The 14,811-nt window shown below is 42.1% G+C and overlaps 1 protein-coding gene across 4 annotated transcripts; it reads right to left on the reverse strand.

The window, feature by feature from the left end:
- Positions 1 to 701: 701 nt before the first annotated feature.
- On the reverse strand, positions 702 to 7,141 carry LOC100272843 (Splicing factor U2af large subunit A). Of its 4 annotated transcripts, none has more exons than XR_002266929.3 (10): positions 6,904 to 7,136; positions 6,375 to 6,658; positions 4,039 to 4,149; positions 3,579 to 3,652; positions 2,794 to 2,870; positions 2,512 to 2,592; positions 1,804 to 2,424; positions 1,585 to 1,723; positions 1,219 to 1,451; positions 702 to 1,119 (listed from the first exon to the last, which is right to left on the reverse strand). XR_002266929.3 is itself a non-coding variant. In XM_020547513.3 (10 exons), the coding sequence occupies exons 1-10, from the start codon at positions 7,063 to 7,065 to the stop codon at positions 994 to 996; spliced, it is 1,743 nt and encodes a 580-aa protein (XP_020403102.1). In that variant the 5' UTR covers positions 7,066 to 7,136; the 3' UTR covers positions 702 to 993. The 4 variants fall into 4 exon arrangements, 2 of the variants coding, with proteins under 2 accessions (XP_020403102.1, NP_001140768.1); XM_020547513.3 differs by having other exon boundaries at positions 1,219 to 1,286; XR_002266928.2 differs by having other exon boundaries at positions 795 to 1,138; positions 6,904 to 7,141.
- Between the last annotated feature and the right edge of the window lie 7,670 nt (positions 7,142 to 14,811).

Consider the following 14,811-nt stretch of genomic DNA (forward strand, 5'->3'; position numbering starts at 1 on the left):
CGCAATTTCCAAGCTCGCGAGCAGGCCCGTGCCAAGGGGTGTGCAAGGTGTTCGCTCGAACAGGGCACCACAAAATCTAGGACCCCAAATATGTAAGTCTGCATTATATTTATAAAATAGAAAATATACATTAGAGCATCTCCAAAACTATTTCTAAATTTCACTCTCTAAATTATCATTTTGAGAATCACTTTGTATATCTTTTAATCATCAACAACTTTTTTATACCTTGTTTGTATTTTTAGAGTTATTCACGTTTTCTATCTTTGGCTAGCGAGAAAGTTAGAATAAAAGATTATTATTTTTGGATAGCCATTTGAATAAGCTGTTAGAAGGGTTTTTTCAAAGAAAATATTCATATCAATTGGAAAGAACATAGTCTTTTGGAGTTGTTCTTAGTCTCTAATTCTTTACTCATGCGTCTATTCCATAACTGCGAGACGTGTGCAGTATGATGTTTCATTGAGCGACGGTCGACAAACTCGACTAATGAAAGGGGCCTTATTTCAGAATTTGTACAGGGCCTACCGGCATGGCCCTGCTCACGAGCCGCTATAGCATCTTCAAGCAGAACTTGGATGACGTGTAAAACGAGCGCTCAGCCTCCTCATAACTCAAATCCACGGACCATAGGTTTCTCTTCTCCATAGGTCAATTTGTGCATCCACATATACTCTATTGGAAACGTCCCTCGTTTCGCATTGGCAATATAACCGCTTAAAATGAGCATTCTAATGCAGCAACTACTAGATCCTAGATGTTGTATATGTCATACAAGATCACATCACTCAGTGTGCAAGAAGCCAACAGGGCAACATGCAGTCGATTGATAGACCGAAACTTGGGCACGAGACTTGTATCACTCTTACCAGCTGATATAATACTTGAGCACGAAACTTATATCACTTATCAGCGGATCAATCACCAAACTTAACTACAAAAGGTCAAAACAACCACATTGTGTGCCACAACTGCAACTCTAGAATAGGGGTTCTAAAACTTTTCAGTCGTACTGCTCAGCTGCAAACTTGTCCTCAGGGTAGAACACCGCCACCACCTGGTTCCCGCCGAATTTCCGCCCATGCATCCCTGTCTTTGCTTTGGTTGAGCCCTCCACATCTGCATATTCCAAAAACACCTGAAAGGCTCATGAATCAGTCAGTATACATATTCCAAATGCTGTTAGAATAAAAGATCCAAGGAAAATGAAAAACTCACCTTTCCAACACCAGCAACAGGAGCACCGCTGGGGTCAGGCCGTGGAATTGCAACTTTCACCAAGTTACCTGTCCAAATCTTAGTGAGCAGAGTAGATATATATAGACAAGACGCGCTAATAATAAAATGATTAATCAAAGTCAAAAGAATAGTGTCTTCTGTGGGTTAAGGCCCGATTGCCACTATTGCATAAGGTCGGACTACAAAACAATCTGCAATGGCATTATGCGGGACTACAAAAAAGACACACAAGACAAAAACACAAAAAGGAAACCAATTCAGTAACTGAGGGTAGTGACAGCAGAACGTAGAGGAGCTTTTAAAACAAAGAGGGTAATAGAAGTCGATGAGTCTCGTGCGGTTTACCATATTTGTGTCCTTCCTCCCTCATGTCCTCCACAATGTCATCATATTCCTCATCATCTCTCAGTTCATCTTCTGTCACTACCTGTGTCAGGCATACAACTTTTGTTGGCAGGGCACCTCCAACTTGGTATACGAATTTCTGTCCAAAAGGATTTAAGTCAGAATTGAAACAAAAATATAGACATGTCTCTTTATTCTTCTAAAAGTGCTAGCGTGCACCTGCATTTGCACCTGCTGCTGTGCTTGCAACAGGATGCTTTCTTGCTCTGGCCTAGGCTGAGAAGCTCCTTGGTTTGCCCGCCTAACAGTAAGAGTCTTGTCTCCCATCTTGATGCCATTAAGAGCAGCACAGGCAATGTCGGTAACATTAAGATCCTGGTACACACAGAAGGCATATCCCTTCGAGTTACCAGTTTCTCTATCCTTTACAAGATCAAATCCACGCAGAGGTCCAAAGGACTCAAGCAACTCCCGCACTTGGGCCTCAGTGAAGTAATATTGTAGACCACCTACAAAGATCCGGTCTGGACCTTCTAATCCTCCAGCAGAGCCAGGTGTTAAGCCAACAGCAGAAAGATTGAGATTTGGATTTGGCTGGCTCGGGCCCAGAGCAGCTGCTAGGGAAGGATTATAGTCCGTTGGTCTTCTAATCTTGACCGGTGCTCCCTCAAACATTATGCCATCTAAGACCATTGCATTGCTTGCTTCCTCCACAGATCTCATCTCCACAAAAGCAAATTTCTTGTCGTGGTTTATGTAGACATTAAGAACAGCATCACCTGGACCAGCTGTGTTTCCTCCAATAGCAGCCATAACTCCATTGAAGAATATGGCAACGGTCTGTATGAAATAATGAACTGTTAAGAATATATATAGAAGACCAAATAGAAACAAATGAAAAATAAATTAAACTATCCAAGTAATTACCTGCTCATTAGCAGTTGGAGGAAGTCCGCCCACATAGACACGCCGAGCATGCCTGGTAGCCTGTTGTGTCATGGCTTGTGGCTGAATAGCAAGGGGGTTGAACGGATGCAAGGCAAGCAAATTTAGAAAGCAACAAACATGATCAAATAATAGAAAATACAAGTGTTCCCAAGAAACAAGGACAGTTCATTATCAAATTTGGATGCCAGATCACAACAGAATGACCATTCACAGTTGAAGCTCAAATTAAACAACCCCAAAAAAAAGAAACACATGGGTTACCTGTCCTGCAGCCAAATTATACAAGTTTGGAAGCACCCCAACCCCAGGAATAGGAGCGGTGACACCAGGCAGCTGACCTGCAATCATCAACAGAAAAAATTTGTGGAAATGATGATTAAACTTGCCTACCAAAAGATACTATAGAACAAAATAATAGAAGACCACCGTTGCTAAAATCCATACATAGGAAACCCTTTTCCTCAAAACTCCATATCAGTTGTGCCGTATTGCTTCAAGAAAATCAAACTATGAAACTACCAAAAATGTACCACATGCTGATATGAAGATAAACAATATAGCACACCAGATAGTGTCCTCGTACATTAAAGCTACAGCAGTCAGCTCAATCCAGTGGAAGCCGATGACAATGTGGGCCAAGTTTGCCTCCTAACCCATATACATACACAAAAAACACCAACAAGAACAAACAAGAAAAAATTTACTCAGATTCAGCCATCATGCTTAATAAAATGAAAATACACATGTCTTGTAAAAAAGAAGAAATCAGATTCCTAGCACAGATAACTCTTTGTGGAGACAATTCAGATTAGAGCAAAGTTGCCAAATGCCAAACTCTCTAAAAAATGGCAGCAGTAGTAGTAGTAATGATGACATCATCAGAACCACTAGTTTATATATTAACACTGCAATGTAAAGCTTAAGAACAAATTAAATATCAATTTTACTAAATTGTATGCATTTTAACTAATCAGCAAGTTCATTGATGAGTAATTCCAATTATGGATAATAAATACATGTAAAGAACTATGATATTTCAATCATACCAGGGATAACACCAGCAGCAACAATAGGAAGTGCCTGTTGTGTAGGTGCTTGGTCAAAACCACTCACGCGCTTGCTGTTCAGAACAATAGATGTTAGCAAGTAGATAAACAACAGAACACAGCACATCTGACAGATAGTACAACAAAACAAAAGAACAACCATTCTTTTGAAATGAATAAATCATGTCCAGAAAGAATAAAATTATAAATACAATGCATCAATTACACATGTCTGAATTTTAAAGCAACAAATAAACATATATAGAAATTGAAAAATACTCACTGCAGAGTCAGTTTCCCAACATGTAAAACAATGGAAATAATAACTAGTGATAAAAATGCATTTCATTAAAGACATCAAATCACAATACAAGTTGTCTATTCACTGGGTCCAGTTAAACCAAAAGTGTGATCAGCAATAAAGAAAACGTTAAACAAGTATATACTACATAGCATGTACCTCTTCGATCTAGAGCGTGAACGAGATCTAGATCTGCGGTCACGGTCACGACTCATAGAAGGGGAACGGGAGCGATGCCTACGATGGCCATCTCTGTCACGATCTCTTCTCCTGCATTATCAATCATCATATTTTCACAGCAGCCAATAGTCTTTGTGATAGATAAAAAATATCAAGGCACATGTCTCCTTTCCTTTAGATATATTATTTTCAACTTCACAGTTTTGGCATTGCAATATAAAACACTTCAAAATCATAGCTTGCTACAAAATCTTTGCAGTTTTTAAAAAAAAATCCTTATACTATATTGTTTTGTTGTCTCAGATAAGAGACAAATCAGAAAGCCAATAATAAATACTCGAGCACTAGGTGACAAGGAACAGAAGTGTTCCAGTGACTAAGAGATTTCAATTACATTAGGTGCCATGGATACTAGTAGTGCATTAGTGTATCACAGAATTTATGAAAACCAGTGCAGATATCTAATACACACACACACACACACACACACACACACACACTTATAAATCTATATTAAACAGGTAAATAATATATTGCATCAATTTCCAGAATCCCTTGAAACTAGCTGAAGTAAACACCACCAAAACAGAATCAGAATATAATTCTGTTTTCGAATGCTAGAGCCAACAAATAAAACAAACAGTCACTAATAAACACCTGAAGCGATGCATGATTATGGAACTGCAAAGAGTTCTAATTACTGAGAGTTTTTCAAAAAAAAAATAGGCAGCTTAGGAATATCAAAGAATACCACTAAGGCACTAACGGACCAGTAGATTTTGGCACAGATCTAACTCCAAGATTCAGGTTGGATGTGTAGTTTGCAGAGTAAACTAAGTGGAAGAATATAAATGACTAATAAATTATAATATCTATACTATACTTAAAGCACCAGTTTCAACGGTCGTCCCGCGTCATTTTTTTATAAATAACCCCTCATAGTTATTTCAAATTAACCCGTTGCACGCCTATAGATGGCCAAACGGCGGCCCAGCACGGGCCGGATGCCCGCGAGCCACAACTCTGGCCCAGACACGTCATGTCGGCCTGCTAACTGTGCCGGGCCAGCCCGTTAGCCTAGCGGCCCATTTGATTCAATCAGTGCAAAATATTAAAAAACGGTGCAGAAGGTGGGGTTTGAACCGATGCCTTGATGGAAGAAGGGCAGGAGACACTAGGTGAAACTGTCTAACCAGTAGAACATCATGCTCAGATGTTTTTAATATTGAATATAAATTGTATATATGTATATACGTTTTTTGTAAAATAAAAATATATAATCGTGTCGGGCCGGGCCAGCACTATGGGCCGAGGCTACAGTCCAAGCACGGCACAACGTTCTTGGCTCTTGCAAGCATTAGGTCGTTTCTGAGACCACATTGGCGCAATGGACTCCATGGTGTTTGGGTTGCTGAATTGGATGGAGAAACAATGATTTGTCACACTAACAGTAAAATGAAAGGTTATTTGTTGGTTTTAAACGTTAGTAATTGTTACGAAGTAGCATAATTTATAAAGCGCATCCAGTTTTTATTGATGCTGACTTTAGCAATCACTCCATATTTTGATCTATCTTTTTTATAAATTTGAGTTCATGTGACTTATTTTAGAAACTTGAGCTCACAAACATTTTCTTATTTGGTCTCTGTATGGTGGAATTATGTTATTTTATAATCTCTGTTCGTTCAGTCAGTCGTTGTGAACTCTCTTCTAATCGTTCACTTCATTGGTCGTGTTGTACCAAGACATATTGGATGGAGTAAACAATAACATTAGTTAGCCAAATCAAAAAAATATTATACGGAGAGCGGAAACAATCAATAAAAAATCTTGAAATTTTTTTGGTGGATAGTTTACATGGGTATTGTTGTAAGCCGTCGCAACGCACGGGCAACCGACTAGTAAACAAAATGGTTCACTTAAATGATCTCGGCATACTCCAGCTCCAGATCAAGATTTCTTGGAGCTACAAATATCTAGCTCCAAGAAAATCTTCTTTCTTGGAGCTACAAATATCTAGCTCCAAGAAAACCTGTCTTTCTTGGAGCTACAAATATCTAGCTCCAAGAAAATCTTTCTTTCTTGGAGCTTGGAGCTCTAGCTTGCCAAACTCAGAAACTATTTATTAGACAACTAGAGAGCAAGTAAATGGTCAGGTTCTCACAATTTTTCTAAATATCCTGAATGTGTCCCATCAAATTAAGTGGATACTTGTTACAAAATTACCAATTCAGTAACTAGTTTACAACTAGAAAAACTAAATCATCAATGCAGAAGAAAAAATAGAAAAGCAAGCTGCACATATAACCAAGTACCTCTCAGAATCATGACTCCTGCGACGGTCACGATCATCGCGGTGACGGTCACGATCATCAGAACGATCACGGTGTTCCCTTATCTCGCTGCGCTCGCGACGATCCATGTGGTGGCGATCACGATCCCTGTCTCTGTCACCTCTTTCACGATCCTTGTCCCTGTCTCGGTCCCTCTCCTTTTCGCGGACACGGTCTCTGCCTCGCTCCCTGTCCTTTCCCTTATCACGTTCTCGGTCCCTTTCTCGAGATTTGGAGGAACCACTGCCATGTGATTGAGTCTCATGCTAGGAAAAGAAGAAATAGTTCAATAAGTCAAAAAGAAAGTGCACCTAGCACTTAGCCAAAAGAAGTCTTAACCAGCCAGCAATCAAGTGCCAAAATGCGGCTTACATTGTATGCTAATCTGCACAACACGAACTATGAAACATAACGCAACCATAACGCCGCAACGGAACAAATCCCTCTAGAGCCCACATTTAGCTCGAACTCCAACGGATCGCGCGCCTCCAAGCGAGCGGTCGGTACGAACCTGGGGCTGGGAGGAGCGACCGTCAGCGTGGTCGGAGAACACGGAGGGCTTGCGGTCGGCGGGCGGCGAGCCACCGGCGGCGGCGTACTCGGTCTGCGCGTAGCCACCCTCGGGCGTGGCCGGGTCGCCGTTGCCCTGGTAGCGCTCGCCGTACTCAGCCATCTCACGGTTGGGGACAGTTTTTTTTTTCCTCTAAATCTAGCTAGGTTTTGGTAGGTTGGTTGGACCGCGTGCTGTGTATAGATGGTCAATAAGCACGAAGTCCGCGAGCCCGGTACGAAGCCCGCTTTTTGGGTCCGATCCGAGCCCGGCCCGATTTTCGTGCCGTGACGGGCTTGACAGGAAACTAGGCACGGCGGGCTAGCCCGGCACGGCCAGTTTACCTCTAAACCCGTTGTTGGGGCCTTCGGCTTCCGAAAGTCCTCAAAAAACATAATTTAACAATGTTTCTGGAGTAAAGTACATTAACAGGTATCTTCGGACTCGGATCAGAGCCACAGTATGAAGAAGCACAAAGAACATGAAGGTTGGCGTAGAGCCGAAGCTGTGTGTAGAAGAGCTTCGGAGTAACGGCAGAAAGGGAAACCGACTTAAAGATGAAAACCAGATTAAACCTCGAAAAATTATCATAGAGTTATTGATAAATGTAAAGGGCATTAATGTAATCTTGCATGGGCTGCGACCCGTGCCTATAAATAGGTGAACAATATTCCCGTACTGTTCACGCGGACTGGGCATTCACTTTTGCGTCACGCTTGTACTCTTTTCCTTCAAACCGAAGGTATACTTGTAATTTATTCTTGTTCGAATAAGTAATAAAAATAAGAAATAGATTAATAATAATGTTTACAATAATTGTGTTATTTTCTATATTTTGTTTGAATGTTCTTCATTTTCTATCGTGATCATGAAGGTATGACCTTCATGACCTTCGTCCTAAATTCACTATGTCTGAAATAAAATAATGATTTGAAGGACGAAGGGCCTTTTGATATTTAACATTTTGTGTTGTCTTGTTCTTGATTCATAGTATTTGAGAAAAAGTCCCCAACATTGGCGCCCACCTCCGGTGAACTCACTTCCATCTCTTAAGCTTTGAACTCTTTCGGCAAGCATCACCTGCGTCATGCCGCCGAAAAAAGCTTCAGCGACAGGGGCTGGTACTTTACAGCCGCTGGATCCCAATCAGGACGTCCTTTCTCTTAGAGAGGCCCGAAGCCAGAAGAGGAAAGCTGTTAGTCCAACACCCTGGAGGATGACTTGGATCAGGAGATCCAAAACCTGGAGATCCTTCAGCAACAGGTGCAGCGCAAGAAGGAGAAGATGGCTCGTCTAGCTGACCTTCAGAGACAGATGGACGAAGCTTCTGAAGAGGTTCGTCATCTTGTTCAAGATGATCAGAGCCGAAGGCCTCCACGCAGAGAGCTCCATCAGGAAGGCTTCCACAATGAGGACGACTGGTATGAAGATTTCCATCATGGAAATTTTGCTTTCGATGATGCTTCTCCTCTCTCAACAGAATTGCAGGCTACACCATGGCCACAGTCTTACAAGCCACCTCAGCTCCCCATGTACGATTGTCATACAGACCCGAAGCAATTTTTGATGAGCTACGAAGCAACTATATCTTCGTATGGTGGTAATACTGCAGTCATGGCAAAGTCTTTTGTCATGGCCGTCAAGAGTGTCGCTCAGACCTGGTACTCCTCCCTCCGGCCAAGGACAATCACCTCATGGCAGAAGCTGAAGGATATGTTGATAACCAGTTTCCAAGGATTTCAGACAAAGCCAGTCACCGCTCAGGCTCTCTTCCAGTGTACCCAGGACCATGAAGAGTACCTTCAGGCGTATGTTCGGAGGTTTCTGCGCCTGAGGGCACAAGCGCCAACAGTGCCCAATGAAATTGTCATTGAGGCCATGATTAAGGGGCTTCGGCCGGGACCATCAGTGCAGTACTTCGCCAGGAAGCCACCACAAACGTTGGAGAAGCTGCTCCAGAAGATGGACGAATACATTCGAGCTGACAATGACTTCCACCAAAGAAGGGAGGAAGCATTCAAGTTCTCTGAAATGACCAGGGGCTTCGGAGGAAGATTCCACCCGAAGCACGTTAGGTCAATTCATAACTCTACTCAAACTGATGATCGAGGGAGCCAGCAGCAAAGGCCACAATACTCTTCACAAGCTTCGGGCCAACAGCAAAGTTCTTTTCGGCCGCCAGCGCCAAGGGGCAGAGGCGCCAGGGGCTTCGGGGGAAGGTTTGGAGACCAGCCAAGAAAAATATATTGCCTATTCTGTGGTGAAGACAAGGGTCATACTACCAGGATGTGCCATATTACCATCCAGAAGCAGAAGGAAATAGCGGAAGCAGCAGCGCAACAGAGTCAGCCGAAGCAGGTCATGCATACTGCTTCGTATCACTCGCCTTATATTCAAGAATATGTAGGCAACCACCCTACAGCTTCTGTTGCCTCGGCGAGCCAACCCCAAGCATCTTGGCAGCAACCTCCACCGCCACCGCCGACCCAGCGAGGACAACAGCCAGAAGGGAGTCAGCACAATCATCTTCAGAGGGATTTCAGAGAGGAGTCCGAAGCTCGCACAGTCAATAGCACTGTGCCAGAGTCGAAGCACATTTATTGACAAATATCCTACCTCAACAGCAGTCCTTTTGCATTTTTTATATTCAGTATTACCTTTTTGTTAATAAGGAACAATTATGAAGAGTTTAAATGTTTTTTATTGAATTTTAATTCCTTGTAATCCTTTCGTCTTTTACCATAATAAAAATGTGTTTTTCCATAGGCTTGAGTTGCCGAAGCATACGAACTTATGTTGATTTGAAGGACCTTTGTATTATCAAAAATTTGATCTAACGGACACAGTACAAATTGTTCGAAACAGTAAAAAGTCGTTCCTAAGGGAGCGCAGTGTAAGTTTTCTAAACCTACAGCGAAAAATAAACGCTGATTCCGCTGAAAGTAAAAGGCGAAGAAGCTCCTAAGGGAGGCTTACAGCGAAAAATAAACGCTGATTCCGCTGAAAGTAAAAGGCGAAGAAGCTCCTAAGGGAGGCTTACAGCGAAAAATAAACGCTGATTCCGCTGAAAGTAAAAGGCGAAGAAGCTCCTAAGGGAGGCTTGCAGCGAAAAGTCAGCGCTGATATAAAAAGTGTGTGTGCTTTATTACAGGGATATGTATCTGCGGCACAAATATCATTTTGCATAACATAACATCATCACATCATTTTTGCATAACATAAGCATCATACAACATAGTGCATCTGGAACAAGAAGGGGATACAGTGTTGATCTTCGGAACATATTTTGGAAAAGAGAAAATCGGGCTAAGGCACAAGACGAATCGAGATGAAGAGTAGCCTCATTGGAGAGGCAACACAAAACTTTTTTATAGCTTCGGAGAATAGTTCACGAAGCTTGGATGCTTTTTATCAGAGAAGTAAACAAATTCTTGTGATATAGAAAATATTTTCTTCACGAAGCATGAAAAGAAGGGAAGGTGTTTTTTCGCCGAAGGCTCAAAAAATGGTATGTATGCAAAGTTTCATGCATCGTAAAGAATTAAACCATAAATAGATTATGTATTACATGTAAAGTTACAATATAGTACACATTTTACGTCTCAAATGTTTCTATAATAGCATTCAATCCTCTTTAAGCACTATCTCTGCAGCTTCATTCAATAGTTGGTTGACAACCTTGTCCATAATGGCTTCGGCCATTTTTCTAATTTCATCGTCCCCCTTCGGGTGGGGGCCCGGAGATGCCTCAGCAGGTTCTGAGGGAAGAAAAGGTACGGCTATATTACTATTACAAACCGCGAACAGATTCTGGAATTAAAAATTACAGCATGATAAAAACCACTAATTAATACCTATTTGCCCTTCGGGCTCTGTACTTTTCTCGGCAGCTTCCGCTACTTTTCTAGCGTCGTGGATGCCTTTTCACTCCTTTGAATAATTTCTTGTGCCAATTCTCGACCGCCGTTATCCCAGATATCGGTGAAGAATTTCCCACCGACCATGCTTGCTTCGGGTGAGGGGTCTTTAATGTCTTCAGAGGACAAGGTAGCTTCGGACTGCGCTAAGGATTTTACATGCTCACAGCCTTTCCTCTCCAAAACAGCAGCAATCCCCCTAGCACCCGAAAAAGCGCAGATGTCACCACGGCTGTTCAGGATTTCCTCGAAGGCCTCTGCTTCGTGACTGATCCATTCCATTGGACCTTCAGGATTGCCTCTTGAAAAATTCTCTTCACTAGAGAACGCGCCAACGCTGGCGAAGCTAGATTTTATCTTTTTGACGCACTCTATGGATTTAACATAGCATTTCCTCTGGGATGCACGAAGCTCTTTAACACTTATCTCTAAATGATTGGCCAATTGATCACTAAGCTCTCGTTTTGTTTCTTCAAGTATACGCTCTTCTTTAGCTTTAGCTAGCTGTTTCTGAAGATCTTTAATTTCATGTCTTTGGGCTTCGGCCTGGGCCTTTGAGGCAGCTTCGTCCTTTTTTACCTTGTCCACCAATGTAAGCAGAATTTTATCCTTTTCCAGAGCTTCATTTCTCAGTTTAATAACTTCTGATCGTAGGTTGTTGAATGCAATTTCACAGCTCTCGTCTTCGGCGCTCTTCTGTGCTCTCAATGCGTTGCTTAAAATTAAACCCTATATGTAAAAAAGGTTGGTATAAGAATAAAAGAATGAGTTACAAATTATAAAATTTGTAAACATCCAATTCCCATACCTTCAGGCTATTGTACGCAAGACTATCCGCAAGATCCTCCTTCGTCATAGCACATAATCCAGCTTCGAGCTTCGGAAACCCCATACTTCTAGACATCTCCCGACAGACGGATAATTCTTTATTGTCTGGGAGGCAGTATAGGAAATCCTCTTCATTCGTCCCATTGAACACTAGTGCCCCCTTCGGATATTTCAATTCTTTGGCATAATAATTAGCTTCAAAAACTTCTTCTTCCGATAATTTTTTCCCCGAAGCATGACGCACAATATAATCGTATATTTTGGAAGTTGTTTCGGGGACAGCAGTATCAATTTCTTCGACCAAAATAGGCTCTGACATTTTCATTTCTTCAGTTGCCCTTGCAATTTTTGCTTCTTCTGCTTCCAAAGGTATTACCTTGGTTGGTTCTGAAGGCCCGGTTTCAACTTCAGTCTGTTGCTTCGGAGCCTCAGCAACGGATACTTCAGCAAGCGCCTCAGAAGTTTCAGCAGTCTTCTTTGGGGTTGTGCTTGGAAGTTTAATTGTTTCCAAAACATCTAACACATTAACCATTCTTTTTCTTTTTGGGGTCACTGTTGGCCCCTTTTTAATTTTTGTTGCTTCAATTTCTTCTGAAGGACTTAAAATTTCTGATATTTTCGCTCCCTCGGTTAATGCTTTTGCTTCTTCCATCTTTTCTGTCGATGGCGCTTCGGCCAGCTCTTTGGTTTCTGGTAACAGAGTCTTTGGTTCCTCCAATTCTTTTGTTGTTGGCGCTTCGGCCAGCTCTTTGGCTCCTGGCAGCGGGGTTGATTCCTTAGCTTCGGGGGCCGAAGACGTTTCACTGCCGAATTCAGGCACTGTGGCTAGTTCAATGTAACGTGGCCGGTGTGTGAGAACTTTCACCCTTTTTCTCTTCGGCGCTGGCTCGCTAGGAGCAGCTGAAGCAGTTTCTTTCGCAGAAGCCGTACCTTTCCTTTTCTGCCCCCGCACTGGATAATGGTAGTCGGGGTACACGAACCCAATTGCATCAAAAACTCGGTTCAGTCTTTTCTTTCTTCGGCCTCCGAAGGCTGCTGACAATGCAGTATCTTCGGTCTTCGAATATATCCCAAGCAATTCATCACTTACAGTCTCAATGCTCTTTAACCAATCATCATCTGGTTCAACGAACTTGTCTCCATACTTGAATGTATACTTCAGCCTGACTAGCCCACCTTCGTCAGTTTCTTTAACAGTTTCTTTCGGCATTTCCCAATTATCTGCAAGAGGCCATACTCTGAAGGCATTGTGTTCTTGTATTAAATCCCTTGTCCTAATAAAAGAGTAGACTACGCCAAAGGCCCGTTGGCATTCTTCGGCTGGTTCATCCATTTCTACCTTCGGTTTCCGGAGTCCGAAGCGCTGCCAGATGGGGCACATGATGACATCCTTAATATCCTCTCGAACCTTCAAATCATTTTTTACATAGAACCATTCTTTCATCCATTCTCCGGGCCATCTCTTACGAAAGGTGGGCACGGGACAGCTTGATCCAGAGCGAGCGCCGAAGCTGTAGCAACCAAAGTTGTTATGATATTGCTCTTTACCCCAGGGTTTCGTTTCATATAACAATTCATGTATATTGCAAAAGCTTTTCGCACTTGGCTCTAGACCTTGACTCTTCACAGCCCAGACGAAGATTCCCATTCTTATTATTGCTTCAGGGGTAAGTTGATGAAGGTAAACCTGATATATTTTCAGAACTTCTACCACGAATCTGCTTAGAGGGAATCGTAGCCTAGCTTTTAAAAAGCTTCGGAAAATAACAACTTCATCATTTTCGGGAGTCGGCACAGTTCTTTCTCCGGCATCTGCTCTCACAATGGACATATCTCGAAAGTATCTCCCCTTCATGTTTTCAAGGTGACTTTGCCCAATAGTTGATTTTCCGAAGACTGAATGGCTTGGTCGCCATGGCCGATCTTCGGAATCTTCACCCCCACTGTCTGCATCATAACTGTCACTATCACCAGTATCTTCAGATAAACCTTCTAAAATCTCCCTTGTAATCTTCTCCGTATTCGTCTTTGTCATTGACTCAAGAAAGCCCAGATGCATTTCTTCAGAAAGGCTCAGCTTCATTTCGGCAGCAACTTTCTTCTTCTCAGACATTCCTTCGGAATTCTTGCCTCTCGCTTCCGAAGCTTAAAACTAGGGAGGCAACCAAATATTTGTAGGCAAAAAACTATTTGAGCAAGTAAAACAGATGGCAAGAGAGCGTGCCAAATAAATTGTGGCGAGCCCTATTTATACACCCATTATGTCGGGGGCTGGAGGGTCCCACTTGTCGATGACTGTTGCTATTCTAGCAAAGGGAAGGTGTTTTTTCGGACCTTCGGCTCATAGCCTTCGTCCATTTCGCAATCTGAATTTATCATTCTGACAAATTAATATTGCGAGGGGCAACTGTTGGGGGCCTTCGGCTTCCGAAGGTCCTCAAAAAACATAATTTAACAATGTTTCTGGAGTAAAGTACATTAACAGGTATCTTCGGACTCGGATCAGAGCCACAGTATGAAGAAGCACAAAGAACATGAAGGTTGGCGTAGAGCCGAAGCTGTGTGTAGAAGAGCTTCGGAGTAACGGCAGAAAGGGAAACCGACTTAAAGATGAAAAACCAGATTAAACCTCGAAGAATTATCATAGAGTTATTTATAAATGTAAAGGGTATTAATGTAATCTTGCATGGGCTGCGACCTGTGCCTATAAATAGGTGAACAGTATTCCCGTACTGTTCACGCAGACTGGGCATTCACTTTTGCGTCACGCTTGTACTCTTTTCCTTCAAACCGAAGGTATACTTGTAATTTATTCTTGTTCGAATAAGTAATAAAAATAAGAAATAGATTAATAATAATGTTTACAATAATTGTGTTATTTTCTATATTTTGTTTGAATGTTCTTCATTTTCTATCGTGATCATGAAGGTATGACCTTCATGATCTTCGTCCTAAATTCACTCTGTCCGAAAGGAAATAATGATTTGAAGGACGAAGGGCCTTTTGATATTTAACATTTTGTGTTGCCTTGTTCTTGATTCATAGTATTTGAGAACAAGTCCCCAACACCCGTTAAGCCCGTTTTTTACACTAAAACGTGCTTACCGGCCCGTTTAGCCCGCTT

This window comes from Zea mays, chromosome 2 (assembly GCF_902167145.1).
Source record: "Zea mays cultivar B73 chromosome 2, Zm-B73-REFERENCE-NAM-5.0, whole genome shotgun sequence".
In the NCBI taxonomy this organism is placed as follows: domain Eukaryota; kingdom Viridiplantae; phylum Streptophyta; class Magnoliopsida; order Poales; family Poaceae; genus Zea; species Zea mays.